The 24,194-nt window shown below is 27.1% G+C and overlaps 3 protein-coding genes across 15 annotated transcripts in view; 2 read left to right on the top strand and 1 right to left on the bottom strand.

The window, feature by feature from the left end:
- LOC130668957 (TLD domain-containing protein 2) overlaps positions 1-11,230 on the top strand; it is an 89,860-nt gene extending 78,630 nt beyond the window's left edge. For 11 of the 13 annotated variants that reach the window (XM_057471550.1, XM_057471548.1, XM_057471547.1 and 8 more), the window contains 3 exons: positions 9,269-9,550; positions 9,825-9,994; positions 10,550-11,230. In XM_057471550.1, the coding sequence (XP_057327533.1) occupies positions 9,269-9,550; positions 9,825-9,994; positions 10,550-10,685 (588 nt within the window). In that variant the 3' untranslated portion in view covers positions 10,686-11,230. Of the gene's footprint in view, positions 1-1,994; positions 2,442-4,323; positions 4,467-9,268; positions 9,551-9,824; positions 9,995-10,549 lie in introns of those variants that run through there. The other 2 variants (XM_057471553.1, XM_057471554.1) reach the window with 2 other exon arrangements.
- A 66-nt stretch (positions 11,231-11,296) lies between these two features.
- On the bottom strand, positions 11,297-22,593 carry LOC130668959 (2-Hydroxyacid oxidase 1). The gene is made up of 7 exons (XM_057471556.1): positions 22,344-22,593; positions 21,585-21,736; positions 17,360-17,744; positions 17,143-17,275; positions 16,950-17,066; positions 16,276-16,387; positions 11,297-16,207 (listed from the first exon to the last, which is right to left on the bottom strand). The coding sequence occupies exons 1-7, from the start codon at positions 22,475-22,477 to the stop codon at positions 16,140-16,142; spliced, it is 1,101 nt and encodes a 366-aa protein (XP_057327539.1). The 5' UTR covers positions 22,478-22,593; the 3' UTR covers positions 11,297-16,139.
- Positions 18,281-21,466, top strand: LOC130668958 (N-acetylgalactosaminyltransferase 6-like). Its single transcript, XM_057471555.1, has 2 exons — positions 18,281-19,084; positions 19,506-21,466. The coding sequence occupies exons 1-2, from the start codon at positions 18,920-18,922 to the stop codon at positions 21,138-21,140; spliced, it is 1,800 nt and encodes a 599-aa protein (XP_057327538.1). The 5' UTR covers positions 18,281-18,919; the 3' UTR covers positions 21,141-21,466.
- Positions 22,594-24,194: the final 1,601 nt, after the last annotated feature.

Here is a 24,194-nt window from a genome sequence, read left to right as displayed (position 1 = left end):
AAATTTGGAAAACAAATTTCAGTAAATTCTTCATGTCAAATTAAAATTCAAAATTCAAAATTTTGTGGGATAAAATTTATTTAGCAAATTTTGTTGTGACATTCTTAGACAGTGCCCTCCCCCACTTTTTAAAAATATTCAATGATTTTCAACTGTCATGGCCGTATTAAAATTTAACTAATTAATTATTTTAAAAAATCAAAGCATTAATTTCGTCTAGGAATAGATTTTTAAAAAATTACTTACAGTTGTTAATTAGGAGTTAAACGAAATTTAGTAAATAAATTTTACCCTACAAATTGACATTTCAAATTATATTGACTTGAAGATTTTACTTAAGTTTTTTTACCAAATGTTTAATTCCTAATTGACAACAATCGCAGGTAATTTTTATTCAAATCTATTTCTCGGCGAAATTGTAACTGAGTTGTAGTCTTTCAGTTAAGGGAATACGCTACCGGACCTCTTTCTCACACTCAGAAAAATAAACGGGACTATCTTTGTTGTACTCGTAAAGTAAATGATAATTTTAAAACAATTTTTCTTGGAGACGAATTAGAATTTTTGAAAATACGAAATTTCTAGCCTTCTACTAAGGTTTCAAAAAACGCTAAAGACTCTATTTTAGGTTTCCAGTGCCCGTGAATTAAATTTAATTGAAAATCTTTTACCGTTACCCCCTAATGCGTTAGTTACTTTCTTTTTAATTAATTAATAAAATTTGCATACGGTCATTACAGTTGAAAGTCATTTAACATTTTAAAATAGTGGGAGACACTGTCTCAGAATGCCCTTAAGCATAATTTTTATATAGCTATTAAATAGATAAATGAATTGTAACAAATTCATATCAATATACGCAGCAGCAATATTACGATAGTAGTATTAACATTTCAGTATTACCGTTAATGCATTTATATTGTGTAATACCAGCACAACCTCGGTGTACTGGTACTGGTACTCTACGTAAACTTAATATCAACTCTGTTGATTATAACCACTACCATTACAATAACTAATATACTAATACTAATACTAATACTAATACCGCACACAAGTACACCAATCAATACCATGACACTTTGATCATACTTGAAAGCATGAGTACGTGCACTCAAAGACGTCACTTGTCTCATAAACATGTAAATTACACGCTCTGATCAGCTTCAATAAACATCGTCTCAATTTTCATATAAAAAAAACCATTTTTCTGTTTAATTTAAATTTATTATTTGTGTTTCCTTCACAAGCGCACATTTCAATTAAATATTAAATAGCATGCGTAAATATATTTTAAGACAAATCCAACTAAATCGAGTACTCAGTGGAAACTTTTTCTTCTTTACATCCAAATTTAAATGCATGACGTTTTATTTTCCTCGGCTTTATTTTAAGTCCTTAATCTCACGCTCGGAAATTTTTCGAGATATTTTAGTAAACGTTATTTTTTTTATTAATTTTTATGTCAGCCCACAAATATTTTCAAATAAAAATAATATTTATAAATAGGGATAAAAAAAAATTTAGTTTTGTTGTTGACAATTCTTTAGATACTTATGAATGCCAAGTTTTTTTTTCGTTTTGTTTATAATTTGCATTCGCGGTTTTTTATTTAATATCCCGCGGCATTATGACCTCCGCATTTAAATTAATAGACTTTTATATTAATCTATCACAATACATGTGTATATTTTAGAGAATAATCGATTATTAGAAAGTCTTTGTCTGTTGTTATTAATATTTTCAAACTTAATATGGCGGAAAATTCAAATTTTCGCGGGTTTTTTTAAATAATAAAAATAATAGTAATAGTGAAAGTTTTTAAAAAAATAAAATTTAAATGAAAATTTGAATTAAGAAAGAGATCTATGAAGATCATGATGAAAATAAAGCATGTGCTGCGCGATAAACGCTGCGTAGTCGACGATAAATTGAAGCTAATCCACTAGCCGGACTGAGTAATATAAAAACACTGTGTTTAAATTTAAAACTCAGTACGACTTTAGTCTTGAAGAAGTGAAGCTCGTCGATAATTAATTATTAATAATAAATATTTAACAAAGATAATCAATTATTTACACTTGTGTAATTTAAAATACACAGGCGGAGTTTCAAAAATTTTTTTTTCATCGGTCTTTGATTTTATTGCGAAAGATTATTTTTATGTTTGACATTTACATTAGTGAAGAATTATTTAAAATAATAAACTTTCACTTCAGTGACGTCTGTATTTATTTTCGGTTAAATAAAACTCATTGACCGGCAGTTTTACGTAAATAGTTATTGCGCGTAACGTTTTTAGAAAGAAATTTTTTTCCGAAATGACAAGAGAAGAGGAAACGGAGCGTAGTAAATTTTCGAGAACTTTGGCAAAAATGCCAAAAGTCAAATTACCGAATCCGATAAATAAGATATCGAAGTATCTTAAGCAAAGGTCTAAGGTAAAAAACGATTTAATTTATTTGAAAAAACGAAATTCATTAATTGCCGCAGGTGTATAATTTTCTAGAAGTTTTGATTATTGAGTAAAAAGTGTGTAAAATGATAAACAATATCTGTAAGATAAGATTTGTTTATTTTAGGTGAAGAAAAATAAAAATACGTTTTTTAAAATAATAAAATTTTCTTGGCTAATTGTTTTTGATGGAGATAAAAAGTATCATCAGAATAAATAACTAAATAGTTACTGTGTGGGAGTATTTTTTTCTCGTCTCGATCGGCTCATAGCCATATTTTGATCGCTATCACTGAAACAACTAGCGATTTTAAAACCGGCTATTTATATTCGAGACGGAATTTATAAGCAATAACAATTTTGCCATTAACATTTTTTAATTATGCGTCAGTTTCAATAAACATTTAGCAAAAAAAAAAATAATCATAACAACAAAACAAGAAAATTAATTTTTATTGCATGACATTTAAGAAACTTGACCACTTTTTTTTTTTACAAAAACAAATAATTTTAGACTGACGTTAAAATTCAAATCGCGAGTAATCCCCGCCAAAAAATTATACTTTTTAAAAATAATTCTTATACAATTTCGCTTAAAATTTTCCGCTTAATGTCGATAACAAATAATTCGGAGTAATTTTTCCATTACAAAATATAATTAATAATTATTTAATCTATTAAATTAATAAATTACATTAATTTTTTAATGATCCTGAAGTTAGCAGACAATTCAAAATTTTTGGATTTTTTTTTTAACAATTAAATTTGAAGAAAAAAAAAACTAAAAATATGCACATGTAGAAAATTTAAAAAACTACAGGTGCAATTTTTTCAAATATTTTTTTTCTTCTGGTGTATCGTCTAATAGTTTTTGAATTTATTTAAAAATGATAAATTATAAAAATAAAAATATTTCAAAAAATTCCACCTGTAGTTTTTTTCATTTCCTACAAGTGCATATTTTTAGATTTTTTTTTTTGTCTCTAATCAGTTGAAAAAAAATTCAAAAATTTTAAATTGTATCCTAACTTCAGTATCATAATTTTTTTGACAACTAAATTTGTCACGTAAAATATTTTATTAAATTAAATTAAAGTTAAAAAAAAATATATAATTTACTTATCAAATTTTGTAACTGATTACTGCGCATAAAATAATTGATTATTGACAATAAAATCAGTAGATTATCTCATTTTTATACAAATGTTTGATGTTCTCTCAGAAAAAAAAATAATAATCATAATAAAAAAAAAAAAAAGACGTTAAATGCCAATGTGCTCAATGACCGATTGCATCAGTAAATATTATGACGAAATAAAATTAACGCCTGTTGTTTTCATTTAAAAAAAAAATACATATATATATATATTTTAATTAAATAAAAAATGAAAAGCTCAGATAAAGTTCAAGTCCACTTAAAATAAATTAAATTTGCGGTGGAAAATAAACCCGATATATAATAAGATCATTGATCATTTATCATCGATCATTACTGAGCTTTAAAAAATGATCTAACAATAAAAGCAATACGGAAGTTCAATAGCATCCGTGGCGCCGTCTCGTATCCGAGGTCAACCTCCGTTTTCGAGGTACTCCGGATATCAAGGGAGTGCAGTACACATATTTATATATTTATTTATAAATATATGTATGTATATATATAGATATGTAGCAGTAGTAGTTTTAAAAAAATAAATAGTGGGGAAAAAGAGTTGGAGGCTGCGTCAAAGAAATCTTATTGCTCTTATTTGCAACCCTGAAATTCAAATAATAACGCGGGATAAAGTCACGTACGGTTCAGTTCTCACTGAGATTTCATACAGTACAGAACCCTTTTTATACTTTTATACTTTTATAATTTTTACTGAGTATTACATTCATTTTTTCACTCACAGTTTGTGTTATTTTCCATTTTATCATTTAATTGCCTAATTAATTAATAATTAAAATGACTGCTGATACATTTTCAACCCTTAATTACGTATTCCAACATTCATCTCGCATGCTTTCGGTAAGAGTTTATATTTATATCATAATTATTAAATAACCAAATGATAAGAAGGTCAAAAATAATTCTTAGAAAATTATTTTTTTTTAATTTGTTATCAATAAATATAAATATAAATATTATCATTTAGATTTTTTGATTATCGGAAAGATCAAAGGTTATTTATATATAATTATCAACATTAAAACGATATAACAACAGTAATAAAAAAAGATTTCAATGAACCTGCTGACAATTAAAAAATGTGGGTCACTAAAGAATTTAAAAACCGAATAAATATTAATAATTTTGAAATGAACATTGTTTTTTTTAAAAGACGGCATTGAAAGCCTGTAAAAAAAAACAAAAGGAATAATCGCGTCATATAGTTACTTATCGCTTATTATTCTCTGGTAACGAGTCTCATTTATCTCGTTAATTAACATCAGAGTACTGTCCCGAGAAATTTGTAATTCAAATGATAAGACTGTGTGTCCAGGAACACGTGAGCTGTTTTCTATATAGTGCATTAAATGTCGATAATATTATTTCTTGGTCTTACAGTAAAACGATTATGCTAATATAAACTTATATTTATACAATATATATCAACACTCAAAATATACAGTGTAGTTTAACTAATGAATTTGGACAGCTGCGTTTAAAACACATCAATCATTCAAACTTATCGGTATTAATTATTACTTTCCGTAAATAATAATTCACGTTTTTAATTTTTTACATTAAAAATATTATTGATTTTTTTTTAAATATTTTTTTTTTTTTTAGTAATAGATAAATATGCAGCTACGTGACATTTTTGTTTTTGGCAAAAAAAAAAACATTCTTGGAATTTTTTTTTATATAATCGTGAATACTTATCTATAGATATCAACAAATATACAAAAGTATCAAAAAAAAATTTTGATCAGCATTTCTGCCGGCAATCAAAAAAAAATTTTTTTTTCTTTTTATTTTTACGTCATTAAAAAATTTTGAATAAATTAACACTTCAATTCTACTATTTTTTTTTTTTTTAAATTTAGATCTGCTGTGATCATTAATAAAAAAAAATTGTAATTAATTGGGGTAAAAATTAAAAACAAAATAATTTTACAAGTCATTAAATTGAAATTCAAAAAAAATTTTTTTATAATCGTGGCGATTTATCTGTAGACTTTAATAAATTATAAAGAGTATCAAACATTTTTTGGTCAAACATTTCTGCCGACAAAAAAAAAAATTTGTATATTTTTACAAGTCATTAAAAAATTTTTTAATAAATTAACACCAACTCTACTAGTTTTTTTTAGTAAAAATTTACATCTGTGATAATTAATAAAAAAAAAATTGTAATTAATTGGGATAAAAATTTAAAACCAAAAATTTTTCCACTTTTTCTTTAAACTGAAATTTTACTAATTTCTTTTTTAGTACCGACAGAAAACTTTTAAAAATTCTTTATCACAAACGATAAGTGGATCGAAGCCCATAATTATAAAGTAAAAAATAATTTGTCAATTGAAAGTATCGAACATAAACTTGAACAAGTCAAGGCAGTGATAACCCAAGGCAACGGTCACTGCTCACCCATGGTCATAATTTATCATTAATAAAAAACATCCCTATCATCAAACAAAAAAAAAATCAATAATCAATCAGTAGTAAAAAAACTATCCCATGTTTTAAATAAAACTATCAGACTTAAAATTCCTCGAGTAAAAACTAAAAATAGTAAAATCTTTTTATGGTCAACATAAATATGGATAGCGAGCGAGAACGAGGTCACACAATCGCGAACTTGCCTTGTAGGCGTCGACGACCTCACACAAAAGCCAAAGAAGAATGTGGATGATTGTTTCCAGAAAATAAAAAAAATTTCAAATTACTCGATATTCAAAACATATGTCAGACATAATTTATCGCGCTAACATATGCGACCAATTGTCGTATTAGAGTAAATATATTTGAACATGTAGTCACTTGTTTAATCAATGACGACTTGCATTTCATTAAATTATTTAATAGAGATGTGTACTTACATTAATTAATAATTAGTCATCGCGATATTTTATTTCTGACGCACCTAGTAATAATAATACGAGTAACTATTTGAATACAACCTCATAAATTTATCACTATTTGTTGAGTCTACAAATATGTCAATTTTATTTATCTATTTATTTTCTTCATTTGCGTTTATTATTTCATATTTATTGTAATAATAATTTATATTATTTTTTATTAAATACTAGGGCTGTACATCTAAACCGGCTTAACCAGTTAAAAAAGTTAACCAGGTTAATTAGCTGGTTAGCTGGTCAGCTTAGCTAATTTAACCGGTTAACTTCATTAGCTTGGCTAAGCAGCCAAAGGCTTAACCGGTTAACTTAAATTAGCTAGGCTAATTAGCTGAGGGTTTAACCGGTTAAATGGTTAATTTTTTTTTTTCATCTATTCGCTACTTTATCTTAGAAAATGTATTAGAAATATCATATTTCTTTAATTTTAGACCGAAAAAGCTATAACAAAAAATTTATACTATTAGTTCAAAAAAAATCACTCTAATTTTTCGAATTATTCAATTAAAAATATATCGCGTTACTAAAGCCACAAAAACGTATGTCAAAAAAAATTTTACTTTCGTTTTTTTCTGGATAAATTTTGTTGTAACATTCCCAAGTTTATCCGAAAAAAAAAATTTTTTAATACGCCTTTTTGGTTCTACAGAGCCAAAAGGGCGTATATTTTGAGATACGCCCATTTGGCATTAGTAACGCGATTTATTTTTAATTAAATAATTCGAAAAATTGTAGAGAATTTTTTTTTAACTAATAGTATAACTTTTTTGATATAGCTTTTTCGGTCTAAAATTAAAGAAATATGATATTTCCTATACATTTTCTAAGATAAAGTAGCGAATTGATGAAAAAAAAAAATTAACCATTTAACCGGTTAAACCCTCAGCTAATTAGCCTAGCTAATTTAAGTTAACCGGTTAAGCCTTTGGCTGCTTGGCCAAGCTAATGAAGTTAACCGGTTAAATTAGCTAAGCTGACCAGCTAACCAGCTAATTAACCTGGTTAACTTTTTTAACCGGTTAAGCCGGTTTAGATGTACAGCCCTATTAAATACGCAAATATCGAATTTGTTATACAATCTCGGTTGTTTACGGAAAAAAATCTATTAATAAATTTATTGAAACGCAATTTAAGTATGAAAATAAATATAAAGATAATTATTATTTTTAATGTAAGGTATGAATTAGTTACTTAAATATTATTTATACTATTGGATTTCTCAAATCGGAAACTCCCGGCTATTCACCCGACAATCTTTCAAGGCTGAAACAGTTATGTGTTCGGTTTGACGTTAAATTGTCCTCATTACTCTAAATAAAAACTATCAACAACTCAACAACATTAATTGTTTATTTAATGTATGGTTTATTTATTTGTAAATATATATCTATAGAGCGTTCAGTTTCATAACCGGGTCACAAAAAATTGATTTTTTTTTAAATTAATTTTTGAAGCGGTTTTAAAATTTGGACAAATTCAATGCTGAGTAATCGGATGAAAATTTGTGAAATTTCAAACATATTTTTGGCGGTAAAATTTTTTATTTAATTTAATTTAGATATTTTTTTTATCACAACTGAAATTAAGTTTGAAGTCAAAAGGCGCTCAGATAAAACTCAAAAATTTCGTTAGTAAAAATTTATGGATTGAAAATTCCATAATTTTGAATTAATTTTTTATTTTTCCGCAATTTTTAAAAAATTAAAAAATTATTTTTTTCCGACTTTTAAACTCAACTCCTCATATATATTTTGGCGGTAAAATTTTCTATTTAATTTGTTTTTGATATTTTTTTTATCACAACTGAAATAAAATTTTAAGTCAAAAAAATCCATTCATACAAAACTCAAAAATTTCGTTAGTAAAAATGAATGGATTCAAAATTCCATAATTTTGAATTAATTTTTAATTTTCCCGCAATTTTTAAAAAATTTTAAAATTATTTTTATCCGACTTTTAAACTCAACTCCTCATATATATTTTGGTGGGAAAATTTTTTGTTTAATTTATTTTAAATATTTTTTTTTATCAAAAAATTAAATTCAAAATTTCAAAAATGCATTCCCATAAAATTCCATTTCTTTATCAAAATTTTGTCCCTACAAATTAATAAATTCAAAATTCCATTACTTTGGATAAATTTAGTTTTCCCGCGTTTTAAAAAAAAAAATAATCACTTTTGTTCGATTTAAAAACTCAACGCCTCATATAAAATATATCTACATATATATATCATATTACTCATATCACAAACACGTTTATAAATCAATAATTTATTATTTTATTTTTATAATTTCCAGCACTATTCGTAGACTTGCACTTGGATAAAAAACCTTAAATAAAATAAAATAAATAACTAGTTGTAAATATATGTGACCACTTGATATGATCGTAGTAGTGTACATTATATTAGATCTAGGATAGAAATAGAATTAACTGTCTAGATAATGATTAGTATCCCTGAATGATTCCAAGGCCTCTTCCACATGTTGTTTACTCGTAGTCGTAGGTCAGGAGTGAAACGAGTTACCAGACAACTAATTACCACTTATCCAACAATAATAACAATCAAAATAAATTTATAAAAAATCTATTACTAATTAAATCTGTCTCGTTTCGCGCCTGTCCTTGACTTAGTCGTTAATCCTAGATGTACTGATCAATAAAGCTAATAAGGATTATTGATTATTGTTGATACTGATGATGTTGTTGATGTTCATTAATACTAGACATATTTACTTTCAGGTTTTGTCTATGAGCGATGAATTGCGCAGAGCTTTGTACGCCAATAGTGCCATATCTCTTGACGTAGATGTTATTGTCCCTGATCTGGTTGGCACCACGGAAATATTGAGCGATGATCACAGAGAACATTTGTGTCGTCATTTACCAGCACGTGCTGAGGGATATCTTTGGACACTGGTATTCAGTACGAGTCAACATGGATTTAGTCTGAATAGCATGTACAGAAAAATGGCTAAAGTTGAAAGCCCTATTCTTCTAGTCATTGAAGATACTGAGGGAAATGTAAGTTTTATTTTTTATTACTATATTGTAAAAAATCGGGAGTGAATTCGAAGTGATTACGGATTTTATTCAAATCCGAATTTCATTCTAATCCCCATTGACTCCAATTCGAAATTTTAATATTAAAATAAACTCCTTTTGGAGTGAATTTTACTCAGAGGGGATTAAATAAATAAACAGTCATCCGCTCTGCATTCACTCCGGATTTAATCCACGCTCAGCTTGAAAATTTATTTATTTACTAATTTTTTTTTATACTATTATTGTACTAAAGGTATTTGGAGCCCTCACGTCATGTTCACTTCATGTCAGTGACCATTTTTACGGAACTGGAGAATCTTTACTATTCAGGTTTACTCCGAGGTTCCAGGCATTTAATTGGACTGGTGATAATCTTTATTTCATTAAAGGAAATAATGAAAGTTTAGCTATTGGTGCTGGAGAGTAAGTATATTATTATTATTTTATTTTTTTATAGAAAATTTCAAATTGACATTCAAAAGTTAAAAAAAACGAAATTCTGATTAAACTAACAGAGATACGACAAAAATGTATATAAACAACTAAGTAGGTAATTAAATTCTCTACAAAAAAGGTCTCATTACATTTTTACATATATCTAATTATTGCAGCGTAATTTGAACTTGTAAGAAATTTGCACTATTTTTTAATTAATTACTCCAATTTATTTTCTATGTAATTCAAAAACTATCAGAGATACGATAATGAGTCTCAGGATCTTTTTTGTAGCAGATTAAATTTCCTACAACTTTTGTTCCAAACATTTTTTTCTACTGTTTATAGTTTCGCCATAAATTGAATTTTAAACAAAATTAACACCTCGGTACTCCATAAAATATTCAATTCTGTCCACAATTTAAATTAAGAATAAAAAAATTAAAGTCCCTTAAATATTCTCATGACAAGTTCGAAATTACAAATTATTTTAATCAAAAGTTTAAATTATCAGCGGTAACTAAAAGTTATGTAATTTTTCAGCGGTAAATTTGGTCTGTGGTTAGACGGAGATTTATATCAAGGCAGGACACAATCATGCAGTACATACGGTAATGAACCACTTGCCCCACACGAAGACTTCGTCGTGAAAACACTAGAATGCTGGGCATTCATATAGGATTCAATAACCGGCTCCGTGTCAACATTCTTGCCGCAGCCGAACTTAACTTGAGCTCGTGATTTCTGGTGGACATTAAAAAAAAAAAAATGAAATTTTAAAACAATCCCAGTGTCAGGAGAGATCAGACTAATTTTTTCGTATCACTGATTACTTATAATCTCCATACATATAATTTGATGTTAATAAAATAAATGGAGATTTATAATTACTGATGATCATACACTAAAATAATAATCGTTGCGTTAACGCTTTGACGTAATAACGGCTAGTGTCAAGGCAGCTAGAGATTTGTTAACCCACGAAAGATAATAATATAAAGAGATATATAGTTTTCAAGATTTAACAGTTTTAATAATAATCATTATAATAATAATGATAATAATAATAATATTAATTAATAATAATGAGAGTATTTACGGTGAAGGATTACGGAGAGAGAAAATACAATGACAGTTGAATTTATAAATTATCGACAGCCGGCCGTTTTTATTCGACTTTTATTTTATTATTATTATTATTTTTTAATTCAAATTATTTATTAACTACATATATTTTTAAACGTAAGTTAAATTTATGATTAATCATTTAAATATTTTTTTTGTTTTAAATAAATAAAAAAAAACCGGTTTTAATTTTTGAATTGTAAAATAGGCCAATGAGATTATTGCGATGAGTGTTAATGTAAATGATATAATGATAATAATTAAAAATATATATATTTATATACATATAAATTATAACGTGTAAGCGGTCCGAATTCGGGCTTAATTAGCTGAGATCTAGGTGGCATTTAACGATGCTTGTACCTCAATAATTGAATTAAGATGCCACTGATACGCTAAATTATACGTTTGTTGTGTAGATACTGTAGATAGTTAATGTAAATATACATATACATATAAATATAAATATAAATTAAAATTAAAAATGATACAGTGATGGTAAAAACAATTTTCAGATTTATTAATTAAGTGACGTATGATACGTTGCGAATATTAATATTGATATAAATATAAATATAAACAATATGAATTATTAATATACTTATTAAGCGTAGTCGAGATGAACAAAAGTTCGTCTGGACATTAGGATCTGAACTAGCCGTAGATATTTCCTGTATGAATCGTACTGATTAATCAAAGAGAATAATTGTCAACAAATACTTGTCATCATTCAAATTAATTGTTAAAAAAAATTATAAACGATTGATATCAATTAAGCAATTAATTGATTAATTTAATGTATTATTTAATGATTAAAAAATTAAACGATCATCAAAAGCTAAATGTATTTCGACGGCGCATTGAATACATCAATCACACAACGAAAATATATATAAACATATATATATTTATTTACATGCCTCAGTATTTAAAAAAAAAAAATATATATATACAAAAAAAAAGAATTTCTTGGCGCGAAAAATTTGATTTTGCCTTCAAAAATTTTTTGTACCAAGAAATTTTTTTTTTTATATATATATATATATATATATATATTTTGAATGAGGTATTAAAATAATCATTTCATATTCATTTGAATTATAATTTAAAATAAAAAATTTATTATTTACCATTTTTTAAATTTAAAAATTTGAATTTTCATCTCATGCAGATTTACTCCAAAATTTGGAGACACTTTATATCAGTCATTGTCATAACTTACACTTGCTTCATTGATATATCAATTATATATTAATATAATAATAATAATGATAATAATTACTATAATTATAATTATTGTTAAAAAAAAACTGTCACTTGTTCGGCTAAAAAAGACTTGTATGGAAGATTTTTATTGATGAATTTGAAAAAAAAAAACTAAATGAATAAACTGGAAAATTAATGTACTAGTATCTAGATACAATTGTAATTATAGTTTAATTGTTTAAATTAATAATCTAGATTTTATGCATATCAGCGTTAATTAATTCCGTATATTAAAAGGAATTTTTATAAAAAAATATCAAATGCTTCATTTTATTTATTTGTTTTTATTTTTATTTACAGAGTACGAGATCTTCGACATAAATTTGAATTTTTTCTCAATACAAACAATTAATTTTTTCTTTTAATTGATTTATTTTCGGTAATTTGAAGACATATCGCGGTCCGGTGTATCTAGATACTGAATTTTTATTGGGATTTATCGAATTAAATATCAAACAAGACAAATACTAATAAATATAATATATAAACAAATATACTATCAAGTTTTTTCGTAGCTGTCAGCTTAATTAGTATAGGTTTTGATGAATATATTAATTAATTAACACAGAGTTGCAAGTTACGGTTGTCTAGACTTAAAAATATAATAAAATAATTAACAAAAAAAAAATTAGTATGTAGGCTCTTGTGATACTAATTAAAAAAAAAATAACAACAAATAAATAAAAATTGCTCTGGTTTTTTTAAAAAAACAATTTGATGATTTGGTCGATGAAATTCTAAATTTTGAGAGAAAGCTTTTACGCTAATGTACCTATATTATTAATTATACTACAATTAAACATTTGATAGATCAAAAATTATTTGAAATCAATTATAAATAATTATAATAATGATAATTAAAATTTGCAAGCCTATAAGCATTGTAATGACAACACAAAAATGTGCTACTGCCTCTACACTAGTAGACGTAGATTGTTACTTAAATGACGCATTAAAAATAATTAATCAGGTGTTCTAATTAGCGTAATAATAATAATAATGATTGCGTGGAATAATGTTCGATCAATTGGTTAAATACTAAATCAAGACTTGTGACTCAGGAAGAAAGTCCTTCTGATAACTAGACCGTCTGCTCGTTGATTACGGTGGGATTTATAAACAAATTAACTAATTAATTTAAATATAAATAATGGTAATTATAATTATGATGTAGAAACGTATAAGTAACAGTAACGATTGTAATTTTGTAGTTACTTGGCCGGTCATAATATCCAATACTGTAAAATACTAGACAATAAAATCCTGTCAATTTGATGCATACAAGAAAATCCAAAAAAATCCTGATAAAATCTAAATATTTGTGACGGATTTTTTTGTCGAGGGTTATAATGGAAGACCACTTGGGTAAGACGGTCAAAATATCTGATACAAAAAAATTCTATCAATTTGATCCCTAGAAATTTTCCAAACAAAAAAATCTGATAAATTGGGGGAAATTCTGATTTGTCAAAAATTCTCACAGATTTTTTTAGGAAATCCAAAAAAATCCTGATAAAATCTAAATAATTGTGACGGATTTTGTTCTCTAGGATTATAATGGAAGGATGTTATGATTGTGAACCACTTGGGTAAGACGTTCATAATATCCGATACAAAAAAATTATAGAAATATGATCCCTAAAAATTTTTCAAACAAAAAAATCTGATAAATTGGGAGAAATTCTGATAAATCGTAAGAAATTATCACAGATTTTTTTAGGAAATCCAAAAAATCCTGATAAAATTTAAATATTTGTGATGGATTTTTTTTTTCTAGGATTATAATGGAAGAATATTATGATTGTGAACCACTTGGGTTAGACGGTCAAAATATCCGATGCAAAAAAATCTGATAAATTGGGAGAAATTCTAATAAATCGTAAAAAATTATTACAGATTTTTTTAGGAAATCCAAAAAAATCCTGATAGAACATATACTTTTTGGTTTCGAATGTTTTCCTAGGATTTTTGTCGAAGATTACAATGTAAGGATATTATGACCGCGCATCAGTTACTTGTTATGTAATAAAAAAAAAATATTCGGCAGTTAATCCCGCGAAAGCACCAGCAACTGCTTTAAAATAATCTTCACTGATAATAAATAAACATATAAATATATATCAGTTAAGATTTTTCGTACATTGTCAATTAGATTCAGACTGATAGCAGGGATTGAACATACACTTTACTGTATGTTTGTCTGGTAAATATTATTACAAGCTAGACGTGTCGTCATATATTATTTAACTTGATTGTTTTATTGTCGTGATCGTGATCGTGCTCGTGATTGTGATTGTTTACAAAAAACATATATTAGTATTTAAAAAGCTTTTAGTAAATCTGGTCTACCTGAGCTTTACATCACGAGAACAGTTAAATAAATATATAAAATATATAGATATTAAAAAGTAGATTGACAGAATCTATATAAAATTATCGCTTAATCGAGTCTTCCTCGGGTGAAAATATTCATTTTTTTTTTTACACAGAAAAAAAATTTCTTGGCGCCAAAAAAAATTTTCTAAGAAATAAAATCAATTTTTTTTTCGCTCCAAGAAAATTTTCCTTTTTAATTCATACTGCAAAAAATTTCTTGCATCAAGAAATTTTTTTTCTGTGTATTTTTAAATAAATTGATCGTTAAAAAAAAAAAAAAAAAAAAACAGTAACTGCTATTAAAAAAAAACGATCAATTTTTACCACCCGCTCTTTGTCATATTTATTATTATATAATTTATTATAAAACTTGAAGCCATAAACTAGAAAAAAGGTCAGTTTAATCACGAACACGTGAGTAAAAAAATATACTAAATAAATATCTCTGGACCAATAAATTTTACACTTCTATAAATAACTATACGTTCTTCTTATTAACAAAGTAAAAAAAACTAATTATTCAAAATTAATATCTGGACTCGAATGCACTGATTTGATAGAAATGTCTGTCTAGTCTATCTTACAATTAACAAAATATAAATACAATGATGATAATAAATAACTAATTAATCAACTAATGAACTAATCAATTAAATAAATCAGCATGAGCTAACGATCGGCTATTTATTAAAATAATAATAATAATAATAAGCAAGTGATGATGTTGTGATTCAAGGCGTCTAAAATCCATTGATGGTAAAAATAAAAATTTATATTTTAAAAAATTAAGTGATGACAAAAAAAATTTTCCAATGGCTAATTCCAGCCTTTGTATGATCAGTCAATATGTCTTTAGAAAAGTTTATTGAATTCTATACGAATATGAAGAAGAAGAAGAAGAAAAAAATAATAATAATAATGATAATTATAATAACAAATTAATGTCTTTTATTGAGCATTAACAAATAGCTCTTTGTTGTATGAACGTTGATCAGTATGCTCTCCCTTTACCAGACTTTTAAAATAAAGTATATAAAAAAAAAAAACGGTACATTTTCTTTTAGAAAATGTGTGTACGTACAGAAATTGTGTATTTATGTAGACCAGTGTATATGTAAATACTCATGTTGCTCGGCCTTGCACACATTGCGAGCAATACACACATTCACATATACAAGACACGCGTATATATAAATATATATATATATATATATAAATAAATAAAAAAAATATATATTGAAAATAAAAGCCAACCATGTGTTGTAAAGATATGAAACTGTTTACTTTTCCTTACCTACTGTACTATTATTATATATGATGTTAATTAAGATTTAATTGAGCATTTGATTTTTATTTATATTTACATTTATAAGCGACTGTAATGTGACTCATGGATTATCATATCTCTGGTTACTTCATTGACAGATCGACAGCCTGTGTAAATATTTAACTTATGTAAATATTATTTTTTTTTAGTTTATAAATATTTTGAATTAACTTGCCGGCTAGTGCTAGAGTCTGTTTTATATCTTCTTTTATTAGTTTCAGAACTTCTATTGCTCCTTTTTCGCCACCGTGTGTTAGTCCCCAGAGCATTGGTCTTCCGAAAAACACCTTCAATAAATATAATTGCGTTACTAATTCTAAAAAGTCATATTTTTATTCCGAGATTTTCTTGAAATCAAAAGGACGTATGATTTTTTTTTTTCATTGCCAATTTGGTAGATTTATTTTAGAGCTAAAAATTCAAAAAAAGTTTGAAAATCTAATGGGCGCATGATTTAAATTGTATGCTCTTTTGGCGCGCGTAAAAATATCTGATTCAAAATACCGCGGAAAGACTAAATTTTGCCAAAATCAACCAGGGACCATAGAATTTTATTCACTGAAGTCAAAAGTTGGCCGAAATTTTATTATTTTTAATAAACAGGCCGACAAATTAAGCCGCCATATTTTAGCCCAGTGTTCACTACCTGGACATTTTGTCGGCCGAAAAAAAACTTATTATTATTTTAGCTTTCAATTTTTTGACCCGGGAACTTTCAAAATTTTTTTTCAATTCTGAACTTCAGTCTCCAAAACTATTTGTAATAAAAAAAAAAATTATACGCCCTCGTGAAATCACTAACGCGATATATATTATCATACATTTATATAGATATATATTTAAACCGACCATTTTAGCACCTAAAGCTAAAGCTTTAAAGACATCAGTTCCTTGTCTGATCCCACCATCCAAATAAACATCAATTTTGTCACCAACGGCTTTGACAATTTCAGGCAACGCTTCGATCTAAAAAAATTTCAAAATTTATGACCAATAAATTAATTAAAATTATAAATCAAAAAAATAAATTCAGCTTCCAAACCGATGCGGCGACTTCGTCAAGTTGCCTGGCACCATGATTTGAAACGATGATCCCTTGGACTCCTTTTTCCAGAGCCAGTACTGCGTCATCGGCTCTCAAGATTCCTTTTAAAATAATCGGCAAGTTGGTGACACTAAAAAGTAAAGAAAAATTCTAATCTCATATCGATATCAGCGATATCTGATTAGAAACTGACAGATGGTTAAAAGAAAAAAACCTTTTGAGCCAGTCAACGTCATTCCAATTCAATGAATCGTCGAATAAATTGACGACGTATTCGTTTAAACCAGACCCTGAGTCAGTGGAATTTATTTTATCTGACAAATGACCATCGAAATTAGCTAGTTTCAAATGTTTTGGTAAGGTAAATTTATTTTTTACGTCACGACGTCTGATACCAAAGAACGGAGTATCAACAGTAAGAACAATAGCCTTGTAACCGGCTTTCTCAGCACGTCTTATCAGATTTATCGTTACTTGGCGGTCGCAGTATATGTACAATTGAAACCATTTAATTGCGTTTGGTGCAGCTTTTTTTATTTCTTCAATACTGCTAGTTGATATTGTTGACTGTATAAAAATTGTTTTCATATGTTCAGCAGCTAAAAAAAATATTATTCAAATTTAAAATTAAATAATAAAAATTAAAAATTCAAATTTTATTTATTGTGATGCTAAAAGTAGCAGCCATTAAAAGTTTTTATTATTTTTAATAAATAAAACAAATACTGACAGGCCCGAATTTTAAAAAGTGCAAGTGAAGAATTTTTAAAAATTTTACTGTTTGTTTTTTTTAAATATTTTGATGACAGTTAACTTTGTAATTAAAAACTTAAAAATCGTCACTTCTAGTAACATTTTGTTGTGATGCTAAAAATAGCAGACATTAAAAATTTTTATTACTTTCTTTAAACAAAATAAATATTGACAGGCGCGAATTTTAAAAAATGCAAGTGAAAAATTTTTAAAAACTTTACTGTGTACTTTTTTAAAAATTTTTTTATGACAATTGATTTTGTAATTAAAAACTTGAAAATCGTCACTTTCACTTTTTATTGTGATGCTAAAAATAGCAGACATTAAAAATTTTATTATTTTCTATAAACAAAAAAAATACTGACAGGCGCGAATTTTAAAAATTGCATGTGAAGAATTTTTGAAAATTTCCTTGTGTATTTTTTTATGACAAATAAATTGGTAATTAAAAACTTGAAAATCGTCACTTTCAGTTTCATTTTATTGTGATGCTAAAAATAGCCGACGTTAAAAAATTTTATTATGTTCCATAAACAAAACAAATACTGACAGGCGCGAATTTTAAAAATTTTATTGTGTATTTTTAAAAAATTTTTTTTATGACAGTTAATTTTGTAATTAAAACCTTAAAAATTGTCAAATGTCAGTATTACAATTTATTAAAAATGATTTATTTATATTTCAAATAATCGACATTTAACTAAATCGATCTATCGAAAAATAAAATCTCCAGTTTCTCTCTCCAGAATATTTCAACTCGATATTTAAACTCGATAGAATAATATATCGAGAGTTCAGAGTGAGAGTTTGTAAGATAAACACGCTAGTGAGATCAAAAAATACCACTGGAATGTCTTGCTTTAATTAATTAATTAATATACAGATATATATATATTTATGTGTACATAAATTAAATAAAATAGTAACAAAAATAGATGACGTAGTGAATAATCTAAATAATTTATTTATTTATTTATTATTGTAAATATTTATAAAAATAAGTCATGATAAAATTGAGATAATGAAGCGTAATGTAATTAGCTTAATTAAATTTTTGTTTGTTGCCACGTTTGCGGTATTACTGACAATTGTCGTGTTCCGTTATGTCCGTGGACCCCGAATTTCGTTCACTGGATCTCCACATTCCCTAAATTTATTTGACGGAGACAAAACATCAAATCCTAATGTAAGTAATTAATTAATTATGACCCTGAAGTTAACCGACAATTTAAAAATTTACGAGTGTCAATTTAACTGACGTGGGAATTTTTTAAATTTTTAAATAAAATGTAGCAGAGTAAAAATTTAAAAATTCGTATTTCATTAATTGAAAAATTTACGCGCATTTTTTTAAATTTAATTATTCAAAATTTAAAAATTGTCTATCTGCTGCATTCACTAAAAATACGTACATGTTTAAAATTTAAAAAACTGCAGCTGCAATTTTTAAAAATAATTTATCGCTTTAAAAAAAATCCAAAAGTTAGACGCCGGTTAACTTCAGTATCATAATTATTTTAAATTTATTCAAAAAAATAAAAAAAGAAATGTACATTTATTCAAGTTATGCGGCGTTATCATTATGATTATTATTATTTATTCTTCAGGGTCAACTGGAAGAGAAAATTGATTGGCATGACTACAAAAAAATTAAAGAGGATTCCGAGAGAGTGGGGATCGGCGAGCAGGGAAAGCCAGCAATTTTATCACCAACAAAACGGCTAATAGAAGAAAAATTATATAAAGTAAATGGTTTTAATGCTGCGCTGAGCGACGATATTTCTCTGAATCGTTCTGTTCCCGACATACGTCACCCGGATTGTAAAAAGAAAAAATATTTAAAGAAATTACATTCAGTATCTGTGATAGTATCATTCCACAATGAACACTTTACAACATTACTGCGTACATGTTGGAGTGTTATCAACAGATCACCAGCAGAATTGCTTGAGGAAATAATTCTGGTTGATGATGCAAGTACAAAAGTTGAGCTAAAAGACAAACTTGATAATTACATAGCTAATAATCTTCCAAAGGTTACGGTGATAAGACTGCCGCAGAGATCAGGTCTGATACGAGGTAGATTAGCCGGTGCTAAGAAAGCGAGGGCTAAAATTCTAGTTTTTCTCGACTCACATACAGAGGCTAATGTTAACTGGCTCCCGCCACTAATAGAACCCATCACTAAGGACTACAAGACATGCGTGTGTCCATTTATAGACGTAATTGCATTCGATACCTTCGAATACCGGGCGCAAGATGAGGGCGCACGCGGTGCATTTGACTGGGAGCTCTACTACAAGAGGCTGCCGCTGCTACCAGAAAATTTGGCGAATCCCTCGGAGCCATTCAAGAGCCCGGTGATGGCTGGCGGACTGTTTGCCATCAGCGCTCAGTTCTTCTGGGAACTCGGTGGCTACGACCCGGGTCTCGACATCTGGGGCGGCGAGCAGTACGAGCTGTCTTTCAAAATATGGCAGTGCGGTGGACAAATGTTTGACGCGCCTTGTTCTAGAGTCGCTCATATTTACAGAAAGTTCGCGCCCTTTCCTAATCCAGGGCGCGGTGACTTCCTGGGAAAAAATTACAAACGAGTGGCGCAGGTTTGGATGGACGAGTACGCGGAGTATATTTACAAACGACGTCCTCATTTGAGGAACCTCGACCCTGGTGATTTGACAGTACAAAAAGCTTTGAGGGATAAGCTTAAGTGTAAACCATTCAAGTGGTTTATGGAGAATATTGCTTTTGATCTAGTAGATACATATCCGCCGATAGAACCTGAAGACTTTGCGCTTGGGGAGATAAGAAACATGGGAGTGCTGGAGCTCTGCTTGGACGCGAAACGCAAGGCCAAGAATGAAGCCGTCGTCGTTGATCTCTGCGTCAAGGACGGTGTGAAGGTCGCCAACGCTGAGCAGGAGTTCAGGTTGACCTGGAGAAAAGACATACGTCCGAAGACCAGGACCGACTGCTTGGATGTTTCTAGTGGAGTTCCCCGAGCTCCGGTTACTCTGTACCCCTGTCATGGACAACAGGGCAATCAGCGCTGGCGTTACAACGTCGAGAAGCAGTGGCTGATGCACGGACTGGGTGACAGGTGTCTTGACACCGACCCCGCCAGCAAAAAAGTATTTGTATCAGCCTGCGATGCTTCCTCGTCTACCCAGAAGTGGAGGATTCAAGAGGTCAACATGATGGCTCTCAATAACTGGGACAACGTCGGTCCGAAAATAAAATAATTTCTTTATCATTCACTTTCACTACATTCCAATTACTTTATTATTATTATTTTTTTTTTATCAAAAAATGAACGAATCAACAAATCATCAGTTTTGACTAGTCATTGGCTATTATTTGTCATAAATAATTTAATTAAATTCAACAAAAGTACCAATTAAATTATTACTATTAATTTCTTAAAATTAATGTAAATATATATTGAATGTTGTGCCTTGAATTTTGCCATGGTTTATATTTTATCTAGTAAACAATTACTATCATTATTATAATTATCAATTGCTCAAATTATTTTATTTAATAATTAATGTCACAAATGATAAACTGTATTAATTAATCAATATTATTAATTATTAAGAGTATATTTTTTGTATGATCAATACTTGGATATAAAGTATTTAATCAATCAACTTGTTGGTTAATTAATTAATTAATTGATTACTTACCTTTAGCATTCGCACACTCGCCGTCTGGGTGAGCCATCCGTTGCATTGCAGTCGGCGCTATTCCTAGAGGCATGGAAATTTTATCACCGAGGATCCACGTACTTATATCACAATTTGAAACATCTCTCAGTACTCGTGGTCTTATTCTGTACCTAATTCATTTATTTATAAATTAGCAATTAATAATAATTGCAACTTAAATGATACTGAGATTAGCCGTCGTCTAATAATTTTTGGATTTGTTTATAAATAAATTTTTAAAAAAATATTTTGAAAAATTGCACTCGTAGTTTTGTTAATTTTCTACATGTGCGTTTTTTTAGATTTTTTTTTTTAAATTGAATTGATGAAAAAAAAATTCGAAAATTATTAATGATCTGCTAATTTCGAGATCATAAATTAGCAGACAATTAAAAAATTTTTGAATTTTTGTTTCAACAATTTAATTTAAAAAAAAATAAAATTCTACAAAAATGCACTTATAGAAAATTTAATAAACTATAGTGCAATTTTTTCAAATATTTTTTTTTTATAATTTATCATTTTGAAAAAAATCCAAAAATTATTAGACGTCGGTTAACTTCAGTATCATAATTAGCTGACGTCTAATAATTTTTGGATTTAAAAAAAAATGATGAACTATAAAAAAAAAATTATTTTGAAAATTTGCACTAATAGTTTTTTTAATTTTTTACATGTGCATATTTTTAGATTTTTTTTCTGTAGTTGATTTGTGGAAAAAAAAATAATTTAACAAACTTTTTAAACGCATCTCTATTCCACTTCAAAGTAAATTCATCTCCTGCACCACTTGTGTAATAATCTTTCACTGACTGGGCCAAAATATTAACTGCCGATTTTTCGTAATCGTCAATACAAACAAATTCACTCATTTTAAATAATTGATTAATTTGACTTAAGATATAACTGTAATTAGAAGTTTACGCTCTGATTTAAATCATAAAGCGCAATTATAAACTATCAGTTGTTGTTTGATAACCCGCAGCAAGTGCTGATAATTCTCTGTTTTTTTTTTTTTAAATAATAAGCTATCAAGTATTGAGTAGACATTACAATTACATACAATTGAACTTTAAATTATAAGTAGAGATAATTCTACGTTTTATTACATTCGTTTAAATAATACACAAACGTTTGGTTTCGTTTATTTTTTTTTTTTAGAGTGACCTTTAATTTGAAAATTTAAAAAATTAATGGAGCCTGCGGTAGGTTCAAAAAATTTTGATCTTCTGTTTAAATTAAATTGAAAATTTTTGTAGGAACTGTCAGTTAGAAGAAAATTCGAGCGAAATAAATGCTCTGGTCAAGAATTGATTATTTTTACTCATTACGCAGTCATAGAATAAATAATTATTGATTAATATTTACTGGATAATTTGAATATTAAAACCACTTATCGTTGTATTGATTATTCAAATTTTTATAAGAGGTGTCCGGTAAAAAATTATCAGATATGATCATATAGAAATTTAAATATGATATTAAAAGCAACAGACATTTGATAATTTTATTACTTTTATAGACAAATAACTTGTGAGTTGAAAGAAATTATTTAAAATTCTTGATATGAATTTTTTAAAATTTTTATGATAGTGAAGTTAGCCGACGTCTGATAATTTTTGAACTTTTTTAAAAACGATAAATTAGAAAGAAAAAATTACACCCATAGCTTTTTTTATTTTCTGCGTGTGCATATTTTAAGTTATTTTTTTGCAATTGATTTAAGAAAAAAAATCGAAAAGTTTTAATGGTCGGCTCACTTCAGGATCATAAATTTTTTTTCCTGAAGTTAGCAGACAATTGAAAATTTTTGAATTTTTTTTTCGCAACAAATCAATTAAAAAAAAACTTAACTAAAAATATGCTCATGTAGAAAATCAAAAAAGCTATAGGTGGCATTTTTGAAATTATTTTTTTTACAATTTTTCGTTTTTTAAAAATCAAAAAATTATTGTCAGCTAACTTCAGTGTCATAATTTTTTCCATGAGTGTAAATGTAGCTGACAATTGTTGATTTTAAAAATTTTGAAATGAGTGAATTAAATAAAAATCGAATGAAATTAAAAAAATACGCATTTATAGAATTTGAAAGTGAGTATGTGCATTTTTTTTATTTTCATATTTTTAATTATTTAATTCGCTTATTTTTAATTTGAAATTTGTCTCATGTCTGCTACATTCACTCATATTTTTTCCTACTAAAATTTTACAAGATTGTGAATGTAGCAGATATGAGACAATTTATAAATTTAAAATAAATAAATTAATTAATTAAAATAATAAAATTTAAAAAAACGCGCGTACTGATTTTTAAATTTTTATTCTACATACATTTTATTTATTTATTCAAAAATTTAAAAAACTGTCAGCTATCAGCCAATTCACATAAATTTTAAAAGTTTTTTTAAAAGAAAAATTTTTAACATCTTTTAGTTCTATATTTAAATAAATATGAACATTTATAAAAATAAATGCTCACATATATATTATCAAATCTGATATATTTTCCATAGATAAATAAAAGCATCATATATTTCCTATGATCAAAAAATTCATTTTTCATTCCCTCAGTTGCTGATTGGTCGATGC

This window comes from Microplitis mediator, chromosome 5 (genome assembly GCF_029852145.1).
Source record: "Microplitis mediator isolate UGA2020A chromosome 5, iyMicMedi2.1, whole genome shotgun sequence".
In the NCBI taxonomy this organism is placed as follows: domain Eukaryota; kingdom Metazoa; phylum Arthropoda; class Insecta; order Hymenoptera; family Braconidae; genus Microplitis; species Microplitis mediator.
Note: the sequence above shows the minus strand (reverse complement) of the source record. Positions and strands in the feature narration are given on the sequence as shown.